This window comes from Nematolebias whitei, chromosome 1 (genome assembly GCF_014905685.2).
Source record: "Nematolebias whitei isolate Nwh7 chromosome 1, NemWhi1, whole genome shotgun sequence".
In the NCBI taxonomy this organism is placed as follows: Eukaryota; Metazoa; Chordata; class Actinopteri; order Cyprinodontiformes; family Rivulidae; genus Nematolebias; species Nematolebias whitei.
The window spans coordinates 27,599,977-27,614,475 of record NC_056498.1 but is presented as its reverse complement, the minus strand read 5'-3'; the positions used below and the strand labels follow the sequence as shown (position 1 = coordinate 27,614,475).

Sequence of the window (14,499 nt, the reverse complement as noted above, 5' to 3'; positions counted from 1 at the left end):
GAGGTAGTTGATCATTCATGCTATGAATTGAACAGTGAAAGTAGATCATATTTCATGAGGTCAACCCTTAGATAAAAGCTCATGATAGCTCGTCATGTTCTCATAATTTATGAGGTAAAACAGTGTTTATAAATAGTAACATTTATTTAAATAGTAAAATATTTCATACAACAACTTTAAAATCAACAGAACTAACACCCTTTTACTGTTACGCGTTGAAAAGGTTTCACTTTAAGATTCAAGTTTGAACATTGAATTTTGTCATTGTTACACTTTTTTTCTGACCATCAAATCGTCATAATTTTTAGGGCCAAATAACTTTTTCCAAGCAAGCCAAGCAACCCGCCTTCTCAATAATGGGCGACAGCAATAATTTAGTCACCTATTCAAGTGTCCTGCGCCATTGACACTGACAAAAACTGTTTATTTTTTTATCCTTTGCCCCTTCCTCCTCATCCTCCTCCCCCTGCTCGCATGAGCCCAAAATTCACAAATAATTGTGTAAACAACCAAATCTTTCTGGTGTCCAGGGATGAAAAAAAAAAAAAAAAAGTAGAAAGAAAATGTGACAGAGGTGAAAAAAAAAGTCAAGAAATGATTTTTCTGTTGCAGAAATAAGTTTTGCTAATCAATAAGCAGCATTTGAACACTTTAACACCAGCTGATGTTCTGCAGCAGCCTGAGATGAGGTGAAACTAGTCCTGTGTGGACCGGTACAGAGACTCATCGTCTACTGCATACAGTCACATAAAAGATGAACTTGTTTTGGCTTTTAGATTATCTTTTCTCTTTAGAAATCAGGTCTTACAACAACAGATGAGAATACCATGAAAAAGTTGATTTCAGTGATTCCATTCAAAAAGTGAAACTTGTATATTATATTCATTCATTCATCCATCCATCCATTCATTCATTCATTCCACACAGACTGATATATTTCAAATGTTTAGTTTAATGTTGATGATTATAACTGACAACTAATGAAAACCCCAAATTCAGTATCTCAGAAAATTACAAATATTAAAGACTAATAAAAAAAATGATTTTTAGAAATGTTGGCCAACTGAAAAGTATGAGCATGAAAAGTATGAGCATGTACAGCACTCACTACTCAAGTTATGGTTCCTTTTGCCTGGATTACTGCAGCAATGCGGCGAGGCATGGAGTCGAACAGTCTGTGGCACTGCTCAGGTGTTATGAGAGCCAAGGTTGTGCTGATCGTGGCCTTCAGCTCTTCTGAATTGTTGGGTCTGGTGTATCACATCTTCCTCTTCACAATACCCCATCAATTTTCTATGGGGTTATGGTCAGGTGAGTTTGCTGACCAATTAAGAACAGGAATACCATGATCATTAAACCAGGTACTGGTAACTTCTGGCACTGTGTGCAGGTGCCAAGTCCTGTTGGAAAATGAAATCTGCATCTCCAGTAAGTTGGTCACCAGCAGGAAGCATGGAGTGCTCTAAAACTTCCTGGTAGACGACTACGTTGACCTTGAACCTCAGAAAACACAGTGGACCAACAACAGCAGATGGCATTCAACCTTTATTTAGACAGGTTAATCTCATTGAGCCTCGAGGACTCATTTACAAGAGACCTGGCACCCCAAGCCATCACAGACTGTGGAAACTTGACACTGGACGTCAAGCAACGTGGATTCTGTGCCTCTCCTCTCTTCCGCCAGACTCTGGGACCTTGATTTCCAAAGGAATTGCAAATTTTACTTTAATCAGAGAACATAACTTTGGACCACTCAGCAGCAATCCCAGGCGAGACGCTTCTAATGTCGTCTCTTGTTCAATAGTGGCTTGACAAGGAATGCAACAGCTGAAACTCATGTCTTGCATATGTCTGTGCGTGGTGGTTCTCTAAACACAGACTCCAGCTGCTGTCCATTCTTCGTAAATCTCCCCCACATTTTGGAATGGGTTTTGTTTCACAATCCTCTCCAGGGTGTGTTTATCCCCATTGTTTGTACACTTTTCTATCACATCTTTTCCTTCCCTTCAACTCTCTATTAATGTGCTTGGACACAGAGCTCTGTGAACAGCCAGCCTTTTTAGCAATGACCTTTTGCGTCTTGCCCTCCTTGTGCAAGGTGTCAATGGTCGTATTTTGGGCAACTGTCAAGTCAGCAGTCTTCCCCATGATTGTGTAGACTACAGAATTAGACTGAGAGGCCAATTAAAGGCCTTTGCAAGCGTTTTGAGTTAATTAGTTGATTAGAGTGTGGCACCAGGTGTCTTCAATATTGAACCTTTTTACAATACTCAAATTTTTTGAGATACTGAATTTGGGGTTTTCATAAGTTGTCGGTTATAATCATCAATATTAACAGAAAAACATTTGAAATATATCGGTCTGTGAGTAATGAATACAATATACAAGTTTCACTTTTTGAATGGAATTACTGAAATAAAATCAACTTTTGCATGATATTCTAATTGTATGACCAGCACCTGTATATGTTTTAGTGTGCAGTTTTGAATTGAAGTAGTCCAACGGGGGTCCGGGGGCATGCCCCCCACAAAAATGTTTTTAAAAATCTACTTTAAAATATGCATTTTCCAGCCATTTTAAGAACATTTATTAATACTTATAATTAAAACAAGTCAGTATAGTCTGAAAGTAGCACACTGACAGCTGGCCTTCAAACTGAATTTTATCTGAACTCATACTTTAAAAACTGCATGTACTCTTACACATTGAGCACCACAAAATTGTCTTTACTGCATCATACCGTACTTTTCTCACAAAATGCCCTCTGCACAGTATAACAATGTAACAAAACGGCTATCCTCAGAAGTTTCCTTCATAAACCTCAGTAAATATTCTATAAATCAACCATACCCAGATAGTGTTACAAAATCTTTAAAATACAATTTACTCATTAAATACAAGTATAAATTCCCTTACCAACAAAAGAAAGATGATTGATAAAAACATATGAAACCAGTTGTGTCACTAAATTAACAACTATTTCCTAATAAAGTTGTGAAGTCCTCTTACACCACAGTGTGGGACCAGGTTTGGCCTGCAGGCCTCGAGTTTGATATGTGTGCTTTAGACTATAACAGAACCAACAACTGGGCTTGCAGTAAAAATATAAAGAGGTAACATTTAGATTGAACATTATAAACAGAGTAAATGTTAGCCAAGTAGAGAAAACAACAACAAAAAGTAGACAAATGTGAAAACTTGCTGGATAGATTTAATATTTACAAACTTCTGAGAAACGTCAGGTGGCGTTTCCTACAGGATGAGTTTTCATCTCCGCCTGCAGAACATCAGCTGGTGTTAAACTGTGCCAATACTACTGCTGAGCAGACTACGTTCAACTGAAAGGAGCATTGCTCTGCAACAAATAACATGTTTATTTTACTGTACCTGTCATTCATCTACAAAATTGATTGACAGCTGATACCGATTACGACTTCATAATTGTTTTCATGCCTGTGATGCTGGTAAGACTTTCAGTGATTAGTTTCACCATTTTCACCACACACATCTACGTGTTGATGTTGGGAAATGACTCCTGCCACCTACTCAGAGTTAGTGAAAAGGCTGAGTACATAAAAAATACTGGAGATGTAGTATCTACATAGTACTTTAGCAAAAAGAAAAGTTTGTGGTGATTAGAGATAAACAGAAGCCTCAAAAATGCAATTTTTTCCAGTTTTGTGCCAATACGCTGGCTTGAAAAGGTAAAATGTTGTAAAAATTGTGTTTGTACTTTATACAAATTTTAAAAAAATCAATTGTCATGGAGAATTTTAATTTCTGTGCAGCATGGATAAAAATTATAGGAAAATAGAAATAATGTGTGAAAACAGATTTTTTTTTTTCCATTTACATCTAAAATCCACTTTTCCCCAGTTTTCAGCCAAGGGCCAAATAAGACCCTAACCTACTGCATCACAAAAACCATTCAATGAAAGTGAATAAGAAACGGTGTATTTTGACACCAAAACAATGTGTTTTACATGTTCCTTCTACACTCAGAGCAGATTTTAAACCAATGTGTGATCAGCTTTATTATAACTTTGTTCATATTTAAGATCGAGGCGAAATGTTTAAATAATTCACCAGGTTTAAGATTCATTTTGCAGTTTACCACCAGACTGACAGAAGGCTGCTTGTCAAGGGGATTTTGGACATAATTCACTCCAAGCATCTTGTTGAATTACTACGCAGTTCTTTACAATCCTGGGCTGAAGGTTGTTCTTTAGGAGTCGGGTGATGTTGAGCACCAAACATCTTATTTTGGTCATCTTTGCCCCCCATTTTGGACAACATCATGTAACTAATAGTTTGAAAACTGGCTGCTTTGATATTAATCCCACAGCTTTCCCTCCCAGCAGGTGCAGTGAAGTTTAACCAGGAGTTGTATTTCTGCTGGAGTTGATAAAGCTCAGCGTTACATTTTGGTGGTTGGTTTGTAAGTTGTGCCTCACTCTAGAAGATGTAACAAAGATTAATTGTATTGCTCTGATCTACTGTTAATGCCGCTGCAAAATACAGCTAATACGTTTGATGTTCTCCCAACATATACAAATAAAAACATGTTCTACAACATTTACCCACTGTTGACACATGACAAACTTTTAATCATTCACTGCTGAATACTGCAAACGAACAAAAGCTGAGCTCGAGTTATTCAGAAGACCTAATCAACTAAATCAGTTCCTGAAGATATTTGAAACTTGTTTCGTGAAGAAGATGACAACTTTTGGACTTGAGTCTAATTCTATGATGGAGAACTGTTCAAGGACTATTAGTTTGCAGGCTGGTTTATATTTTTCATATTCATTTATTTTTGCTCCAATGTCTGGGTAACAAATGGCAGGGATCTGAGTTAGCGTTAGACTATTTTAACTATTAACCTCACCCAAAAACACTTCACATTTGGAATTTAAATATGGTTGATTAAACTGTTTTTTTCCTGAAATATTCAAGCTTTTACCATAACTTTTTTAATAATCAACAACTGGAGTAAGCAAAGTTAACAATATGATAGAAGCTTTGAATTTGAACGCTCAGCTCGCACCTCCTGCTGCTCTTTCCAACCATTAATAATCGAAACATGTCAACTTAAGAACATGAGATCAGAAAATGGAAAAAAAGACTCAAAACACTTAACTTGCCAATTTAAGCAGCTTTTTTTTTTTTTAACTCAACCTGCATATGAACAGGAACAGGAAGATGGCTGCAGGAACATGTTGAAGAAACAAACAAAAACAAAAAAGACTTATTTCAATCTCCATTTCATGTTTCACCTTTTATTCAAAGTACAAACACTGGCTATTGTTCCAAATGAGATTCAGCCACAAGGCAGAACTATTCCATTAGATAAACACTTGGAACAGGATTCATGGCAGCGTGCCGCTTCCCAAAATTCTCCATCCAGGCTTTCAGCGTGTGCCGGCTGCCTGCAGCACCGTCTGCACGTTGGCATTTGAGTGCCGAGCATCCCCGAGAGAGCCTGCCTCAGTTTTCTACAGAAACCAGGGCCAGAAACCATACACAAACAAAGAGACCGTGAGATCTGCTTTCTGATCATTTCCAAGAAGAACCCATTCACCTCCAGTTTTACTCAATGAACTGGTTCATTAGAGTGGAGCACATCTGGTCTCAGATTACCAAGAGATCTGTCAGAAAACCCACAGACGGAAGGTCAACATCGGATCAGGAGTGGAGCCAGATATCGATCGAAATGCCTCGATCAGGACTTCACTGACCACATGTGCAGCTATCAGAGGAACAGAAAGGCCTAAGAGGGTGGGGATCTTTGGGCACCCATCTCACAGGACCAACCCTGAAATTTGGTTTAGGTGCAGTGCTGTTGGGGTCCATTGATTGTTTTAGACGTTTATCTGATTTGAAACATTTAAATGAACGGGTGACGCACACACCTGCAGGAGTTGACATGCTGAGAAACTAACTGAATCAGGTGTATGGGGGCAGGAAAACAACTGAAACATGAAGGATAATGACCCCTGAGGACCAGGACTAGACACTGCTGGGCCCTGCACTGAAGCCCAGAACCAAAATCTACCAAACACCACACTTAAAAAGGAATAGAAGACCCTTGCTGGGATAAAACCCAATCTTGCAGGCAAACAGTTAAACTTAATTACTGATGGAGATGTTTTCAGCAGCTCACCTGTTCACACCACAATGACAAGTTCTCATAAACAAACAAAAGCTGCTCCATTACATGGAGACACTGCTCAGATCCCCGGTTCAGGTTTTCAAACACATTCCTCTCAGAGATGAACATCTGAATGATGGACACGTTACAGTCAAGCTTTCAAAAGTTCTGAGATGTAGGCCTAAACATTATGGTGCAACTGGTGTTCACAAGAGAACTGGTTTAGTTCAGTCGTTTTTAAATTCAATTGCCTCTTTTCTAGAATTACAATGGCACAGTTCGTCAGATGAATGAGTCGTTTAAAGACCTCCAAGAACCACATTAATATGAAAAGTCGTACATGTCAACTGGCTGATAGGAAAAAAATAATTTTGCTGCAAAGTTTGGAGCTTCTTTATGTCGAGCCCAGAGCAAACAGTGAGATCAGCATGTACCGAGGTGACACGGAGCACTCAAAGTGAGGAGGCATGAATCTCTCCTACTTACTCCTCAGAGGATTAAATTGACCGAGTATGCGTGACAAGCTGCAGAGGAAAAACCTCCAGAGTGCATACGCTGACATGCACAACCCGTCCTTGAAAACTAAAAGCCCACAAGTAACAGTTCAAAATATTTCAGCTGAAAACACAGATGCCGCTCGCCTACCCACACACCAAGTATACAAAAGCAAACGCTGGAGCTCACAGTTGTGCAAAAATGTGTCTGATAAGGAAGGAGTGGTGATGTTCACCCACTGGTGCAAGGAGAACAAAAATTAGTCAAGCTTGGGTTTCTGATCTACTATAGATTATCTGCACATAAACTAATGAACTTTTCCTGCAGCTGATGCACTTTTTAAAGATTTTATTGTAATGCAACAAGCTGAACAACTCAAGTTTACCTTCAGCTGAAATCTCTTGGTTGTAAAGTTACTAAGTGCACATGTGCTCAGGCTGTTCGTCTGCCACTGCAGAACTTGCACCAACAAATGGACCCAGCAGGAACCACCAGGACAATCTGGAAGTTTGATGGTGGATGAGTGCTGTGTCAGGATGAGGCAAATGTAGTTCTGCTGCAAAATGCATCAAGATGTTCAAGTAAAACCAGTGCTGTTCAGTTTTGTGTTAAAGTTAGACATTGTGCTAAAAATCTGGGCTTAATTGAACCTACGTTTATATCGAAAGATTGGAAACATTATGAAGTGAAACCACAGGTTAGGAGGAGGTTCACTTCTCTTTTCCACAGGGATGTGTCTGAACCACACCCTATAACTCAAACTCCCTGCGAGGCTCCAACACATTGAAGTAAACCACTTTCCACTCAGTTATCCAATATTCAATCAACTTCAGGTACGATTAAATGACAAAAAGGCTTTACTCAGAAAGAGTGAAAACCAAATCAGCTTTTCAGGAAAGAGTGATTTTAAAAAACGGGAACGAGAATAAATAAATTAAACTTGATTTTGTTATAACAAAGTGGCCCATTTCTATAGCACTGAACAGAATGTGACCCTGGATGCATCACATGCATAACTACAGCTCGTTTGACTCAAAATGCCAAAATAAACCCAGTTTTATAATTCAGATAACACAGAGCACATCCAGCAAATGCTCAGGACTGAGGGTCGCAACATTAAACGAGACAAAAACGGCAAAAGCACGAGATGTGGATGCTGTTGTAATGCAGTGAGCGTGTTCAAGGGCAATGCATTGCTGGCCTGCAGTAATGACCCACACACGCAGAGGGGGGGCCACCCAGTGGCCGACAGACAAACACTCAGAGTCCAGACCAGCCCCGTCACGCTGGGGGAGGAGGCAGCGTTGTTATCAAGCGAAGTGTGTGTGTGGGGGGGGGGTCCATTTAAGAAGGACAAAGAGGGCAAAATTGCTTCTTGCTAAAGCCACCCACTGCATACTAACCCAGTTCATACTGCGGCGCGAACTGCTGCACACAGCCGAGCGATGCGTGGCCTCCATGTCCTGTATTTTAGCCGCTGTCAGCAGCCTTTATTTAGAAAAGTCAAACGCAGACCCTCAACACGGAGAGACAGCCACTCTTATCTCTCATCCTCAGAGGCACGGAGGTTGCACAAACTGAATGTTGCATGAACAGAGAGGGGGAGAGAAAAAAAAAAAAAAAAAAAAAAAACGCCTGAACGCAGCAGATATCCATCACATATTATAAGACCAAGGATTTTAGGGTTTTAGTAAGAACATACCTACATGCGAAATTAAACTATTTCATAAGCAGTAGCTTTATCATCTATATGACAAAAGGCTGCACAGCTAGTTCCATTTTAAAATCAGTCTTTTTACTGTCAATGAAGAGAAAGCAGAACACTATGCTCATTGTGCAATAACTAGTGTTTGACATTTTGAAAACAATGGCAAGTCACTTTGCTCTTATTTGTACGTTCGCAGCTCCTATATTTTGACAACCCCCTTGTAAATTAACTGAGCAGGCCGAGCGCAGCTTCCAATCAAGCATCATCTTCTCATAAGCATCTAAAATAATTCAACGCATGCCTGTTAGGCCTAAAAACTAACAAGTTTAACATTTGAGACAACAAAAAGCCACAAAACAAAGTGTTCTTAAATATATTTAAAAATAAGACGATCATTCCATAACCCACTGTGTGTTTATTAGTATAGATGTTAAAACCTGCCTTAAGATCAGATTGGGAATGAGGCTCACTGTAATTAAAGGTCAAGATATATTCTAAACATGAACACAAACATTTACCCTAAACATTCTGCAAATTGTACTTTTAAATTAAAACACCAAAAATTGATAAAAACTTAAGACAGAGAAAACAAAAAAAAAACGTTTTAAGTTAAATATTTAAATAGGCAGCTAAAGTGAAGTGCCTAATTAGTTAATGTGGAACACCTGCAGTATGGCGGCCAAACGGCGTGACCGGTGTTCTACAGAAAATTGCACCCCAACCTCAATAGGGAAAAACTCACCTGTTTATAAAGTATCAATTTTAAATAGTTTAAATGGATTTGTAAAACACCAATATCGTGTGTTAACGCGGTTGACAACAACTTTCAATTTGTTAATGAACAATATAAATTGAATTAAAATTACAGTGCCACCAGCAGAGGTGGGAGCTTTTTTCGGTACAACACCTAGCGGTTCAAAAGCAGCTTAAAACGCCAACAAGCAGGGTGGACTTAGTAGACTCGTTTCATTCAAAGTAATAAACCTTTTTTTTAAAAAATAAATAAAAAATGACCAATTAGTTAAGCGCCGAATATCAAAAATGCAACAGGAAGCTTGTCCAGCAAGCGGCGGTGTTCAGCCGAACACCGACTGCTCCAACCGACGGATGTTAGCCACACAAGCTAACATGAATTACGCAGATTTTTGTCAAGTTTAACAAACTTAGGTAAGGCTCGGTTCAATCACTAAGCTGCAGGTGTTCAAGACAGCAAATGTACTAAACTTTATGAATATATTTATGTATATTAAAAATACATGATGCCAGCTTCCAGTCGGCCTTGCTAGCTTCCACCGACGTCTACATATTCTCAGTTGCGTACATTAGATTTTCGCCACAGTCGCCATTTTTTTCATCAGTTAGCACTCTAGCTTTATATCTTTGACAACTCTTACCTGGAGATGTTGTGTCGGGCGCCGCGGGTATTTAATGATGTTTCTGTAGGCATCAAACTTTTGGTCGAGCCGCAAATAGGGGCGGAGGCGGGAACACGGCCACCCTAAATAAACTAATCAGACCTTCGGCCAATCAGCGGACGCGTTACAGCCTCCCCACCACCGGGAAAATTAACTTTTAAATCCAATTAATTCGATACAGCCGCACATATAGCAGGGGTGACTCAGCGGGAATCAACGGAAATGCTTAACAAGGCAGGAAAACGCTGAAAACATGAGGTTTAAAGCTGTATAGCAAGCCGGTGTAGCATATATTAGTCAGACAGGACTTCCAATGCAGGCATTCACGATGTAATGGGTTTGAAGCTTCAGAAAACAAATGCAATGTTTTTGTGTAGAATATAAATAGTGGATTGTTAAAAAAAAAAAAAAGAAATCTTACTATAACAAAAAAATACATTTCAGACAATTTCAGCAATCCAACTTAAAGCAGATAAAATTGAAAAATAATCCAAAACCTGTACTATTTTAATTAACGACCCAAAATAACTAAGTAATATGTCATTAGGGATATCCATGCTTAAGAGAAATCTGGGATTGTATGCTTTGATACAATGGTGAAATTAGTTCTTTGCATTTAACGCATCACACGTGGGATACACCCAGGTGGAGCAGTGGGCAGTCATGTAAGCGCTCGGGGAGTATTAGGGATTGGATGTCTTGCTCAGAGACACCGCGGCGTGGGAATTGCTGGGAGTTGAACCGCAGCTTCCTGGTCCTAGGTCGGCTACCATACCTCTACCCCGTCTCGGCCCCTTTTGTAGTTGAATAAACTATAAGATTAGCCATTAAAATATAATTTGTCTATCAAAATAGTAGACGCCAATAAGCTGATGGGATACCGTTTAAATGTAAAACGCGTGAAATGAAGACGCGTGGTTTCCATGTGTGAAATGGGAGTTTCTCTATGTAAAAATTAAATTTCATATAATCGCCAATGTCTATTCTAAACCGGAGGAACGCACGTCTGGATATGTGGAGCCGAATGCCCAAAACGCACGACCGAAAATGAAACAAGTTCGAAGAATAGCATAAATAAATAAATCTGAATTAAACATCACATCTATTTTTTTAACCACAGGGAATAAGTGATTATTGGATATTTGCAATAGAGCCTTTAATTTTCGCACAACCGCCTCAGCCTTTTTAGATACCGTAGTTTGTCCAAATACAAATAAACACGCTGCATCCTCAAAATCTTATTTTTACTAGTCGAAAATCTTGTTTTAGAAAACCTTTGATTTAATTCTGACACATAGGAATGTAATTATGACAGTGATAAAGCCTATTAAATAACGTTAATCAAGTAGAGTCATGTGTTGATTATATGCTACAACGCTCTGCCACACATTCCCTTTGGGAGCTCAGGGGAAAGAAACAGATGATCTGGATCCTCATCTTTAAGTTAATGCACATTTAAAGCATGTCTGCTTGCACTTTAATATTCTCCAAAACTACATTTGCTTTTATGTTAGTTGTTTTTGCATTAAAATTAAAGGTGTTTTTGGTTCAAATGTCAAAAAAAAAAAAAGGTAGTATAGTCTTTGATGTGCTAATAAAATATAGATTATGTTTGTGCCTATTGCACAATCGCATGTTCGTGCAGAAAGATCCTCTGAAGCAGAACTTGAGCAAGTAGCACAACACACTTCTAGCCTAACCTATATATCATGTTCCTGTCAGAACCACACGCTCCCCAAGCATGGAGGCTATTTAACAGTTAAATGGTGTCAAATAAAGAAACTCACCACTAATGGTGATAAAACTGATAAAATACACATGTTTGATGACAGTTGTAATTGCTGTAAAAAAAAAAAAGTAAAATTGACAGATTTTGCAATTAGATGCAGTAAAAACAACAAATTATACAGCTATGATGCAATTAAAATTAGAGTACAGTTAAGTTGAAAGATGTTGCCCTGAACGCACCATGGTGACTTTCTCATTGCGTGCATGCAATAAGATGAGGCTGCAAGCATGATGTGTTCCCACAAGAAAAAAAGAATCTAATGAAAATTTAAATATCAGGCCATTATGTCGATGTAAAAAAGTGAATGTGTAGAAAAGATCTTACCGTTTCTATATATGAAAGTTAGGGACGTCCTGAGGGCAAAACAATCTCTGAATGAGCTCGTAAAAACGGGACGAATTCCACTTTTTTTTTTTTTTTTTTTTTTTTTTATTTTAAAAAAAAAAAAAAAAAAAAGCCAAAACACAAGATATAAAATGAAGAAATTAAATATTTATTAAATCAAAACACACACAAATGAGTTCCTTTCAGCAAATGCATGAAACCAAAAAGAAAAAAAGGTAACACAAAATAACCACACCAACAGAATGAAGAAAAGGAATCAAATAAATAATAATAATAAAAATAAAAAAAGCCCGGCTTCTGCCTGTCTGGCTCTTTACAGGTGCGCCACACAGATACGCGACATCACTGAGTGGAAACCAAAGCGCGGAAGAAGAGGAGGCGGTTGTCTATAAGAAACATAGTCCTGCCGCCGGAATATATAGGGCCGCGTCACAGCGCGCTCGTGTATCCGTCCGCGTGTCCCGCGTTTCATCCATTCAGCCTACACACGGACGCGGAAGTATACTACAGAGGCTTCATGCGCACTCGAGCTCTTCAACGCCATTGGCTGCTGAGAGCTCCTCGCGCCCGGTTCGCTCCGCCCTCCCGGATTACAACAGATTCGTCCTCGCATCAGTCACTCAAAGCGACCGAGTTGTTTTATTTTATTTTGTTGTATTAACCTAAATATAGCAAATTTGAAGTCAAATATCGGCCTGCTGAACCACGGACTTGCATTTAAAGCAGGTGTGAGAGCGTTGACGCCACATTTCAGCTTTAAAAAACGAGTCCGTGTTGATGTTGATTTTGATGCCCGTGTTGCGTTCAAGTGCCGTTAATCGCTCGTTTTTTTAATCAATTTAATGTTTTCACGAAGAAAGTAAAACTATTCGGTTACCCTCACTTTCCTTTCTTTGTATATACCTTTCTGCATTAACAGTACTCCAGTTCTCATCGTTTATCAGAACAAACAAAATGATAGATAAAAACTAAGCGTGATTCTGCTGCTTTCAGGACCACAGACAGCTCCGGAAAGTCTCACGGACTAAACTCCAGCAGTTCAAAAACAAAAAGGTGGGCGTTTCTTGGGGATCTCCCAAATCTTAGTTAAAATTACTACAATAAAACAACAAACACACGTTATTCCATGCACAAGTGTTAAACTAAGCTCATCTTACGTTGAAGAACGACAGAGTTAAAGCTGTTTTTGTCAAATCTTAAAAATAACCTTGTGTGCGATCTGTTTGGGATCAAAGCATGTGTTGTGAACGGGTGCCAGCTACGACCACACCAAATTTTAGCTCAGGATTTGTAAAATGTAATCAGTAAGAGCCATTTCTGTGTTTTCCAAGGTCACTTGGTTGTGGTAGCCATCTTCAATTGAGATGACTCCAAAAGTTAATCAGATGTAGATATAAACCCACTGATTACTTTCTGGGAGTTTCATTGAAATCTGCCTTGTGGTTAATTAGATATTTTGCTAACAGACAGACAGGGTTGACTGCAATAGTTAACAAGGACATTGTAAACCAAGATCAAGCGCAGTCTGTTAGTGCTTAAAGAAGGAGTTGAGGACAACTCTTAGCTGCTAACGGACGTGATTTTAGCTTAGCAGGAATAAAATCAGCTGTGCTAAATTCTTTGTTGTGTTTTCTAATTTCACTTGGTCTTGGTAGCCATCTTCAATTGAATTGACTCCAACGTTAAGAGTTGTAGATGTACATTCAGTGATTATTTTCTGAGAGTTTCATTAATATCAAATTATGTGGTTCATGGAATATTTTGCTAACAGACAGGGTTGGCGGCTGTTAACGGCAACAATTTAAATAAAGATCTCAAACAATCGGTTACCGCTCAGCATATTTGTTGGGAATTATAATATTACAAATATTACTTTAGTATTTGCAAAGCGGACCGAGTTGAAGCCACTTTTGTGTTTGTTATGCTAGATCAGCTGAGGCGGCCATCTTGGATCTTAAATTGATCAGTTGTAAATTTCTTCCTGAAAGTCTAATGTAAACCTATTCAGTGGTTCAAGAACTACTTTGCTAACAGATGGACACAGGCGAAAACAGTATCACTTGCCTTTTGGTGGCAGACTATACAATTTATGTTTTAAATAGCAGCAGGAAGCTTTAACAACATGTCAGAAAGAATTCAAAAGAGACAACAGCTTCTTAAAGTCACAGTGGGGGGCAAAATATGGTCCGAGGGCCAGAAGAGGAGCCCTTTGACATCTCAAACTGGCCGTTAACATCCTCAAATGCAAACAACTTGAAATCAGTTATAAAAATAAATTTAAATATATTTATATTATTTAATCTGCAGCGCTGTCTTTTTGTCTGTGAATATCTGTATCATTAACAAAACACCTTACAGATAAGGCTTCATTCAACCTGTATTTATGCAGGCTAGTCTCACGAGGACTCATTTACAAGAGGGACCTGTTCCAGACAGAACTTAATGGTTCTTAACCCTGGTCCCTGAGGAACACCATTCTGCATGTTTTAGATGTTCCTCTGCTCCAACGCACCCGATTTGAATGAAAGGCTTCTTCTGAACGCAAGAAAGTAATTAAACCACTGAATCAGGTGTGCTGGAGCAGAGAAACAACTAA

General features: G+C 38.8%; 1 protein-coding gene across 3 annotated transcripts in view; it reads right to left on the bottom strand.

Annotated features, from left to right (window-relative positions):
* The window catches only part of elavl2 (ELAV like neuron-specific RNA binding protein 2), a 70,753-nt gene extending 58,745 nt beyond the window's left edge, over positions 1–12,008 (bottom strand). Inside the window, exon 1 of one of the 3 annotated variants that reach the window (XM_037676020.1) lies at positions 11,883–12,008. Coding sequence is in view for 2 of the 3 variants with exons in the window: in XM_037676013.1 (XP_037531941.1) it covers positions 9,749–9,801 (53 nt within the window). In the remaining variant the exon portion in view is untranslated. Of the gene's footprint in view, positions 1–9,748; positions 9,827–11,882 lie in introns of those variants that run through there. The other 2 variants (XM_037676013.1, XM_037676007.1) reach the window with 2 other exon arrangements.
* Positions 12,009–14,499: the final 2,491 nt, after the last annotated feature.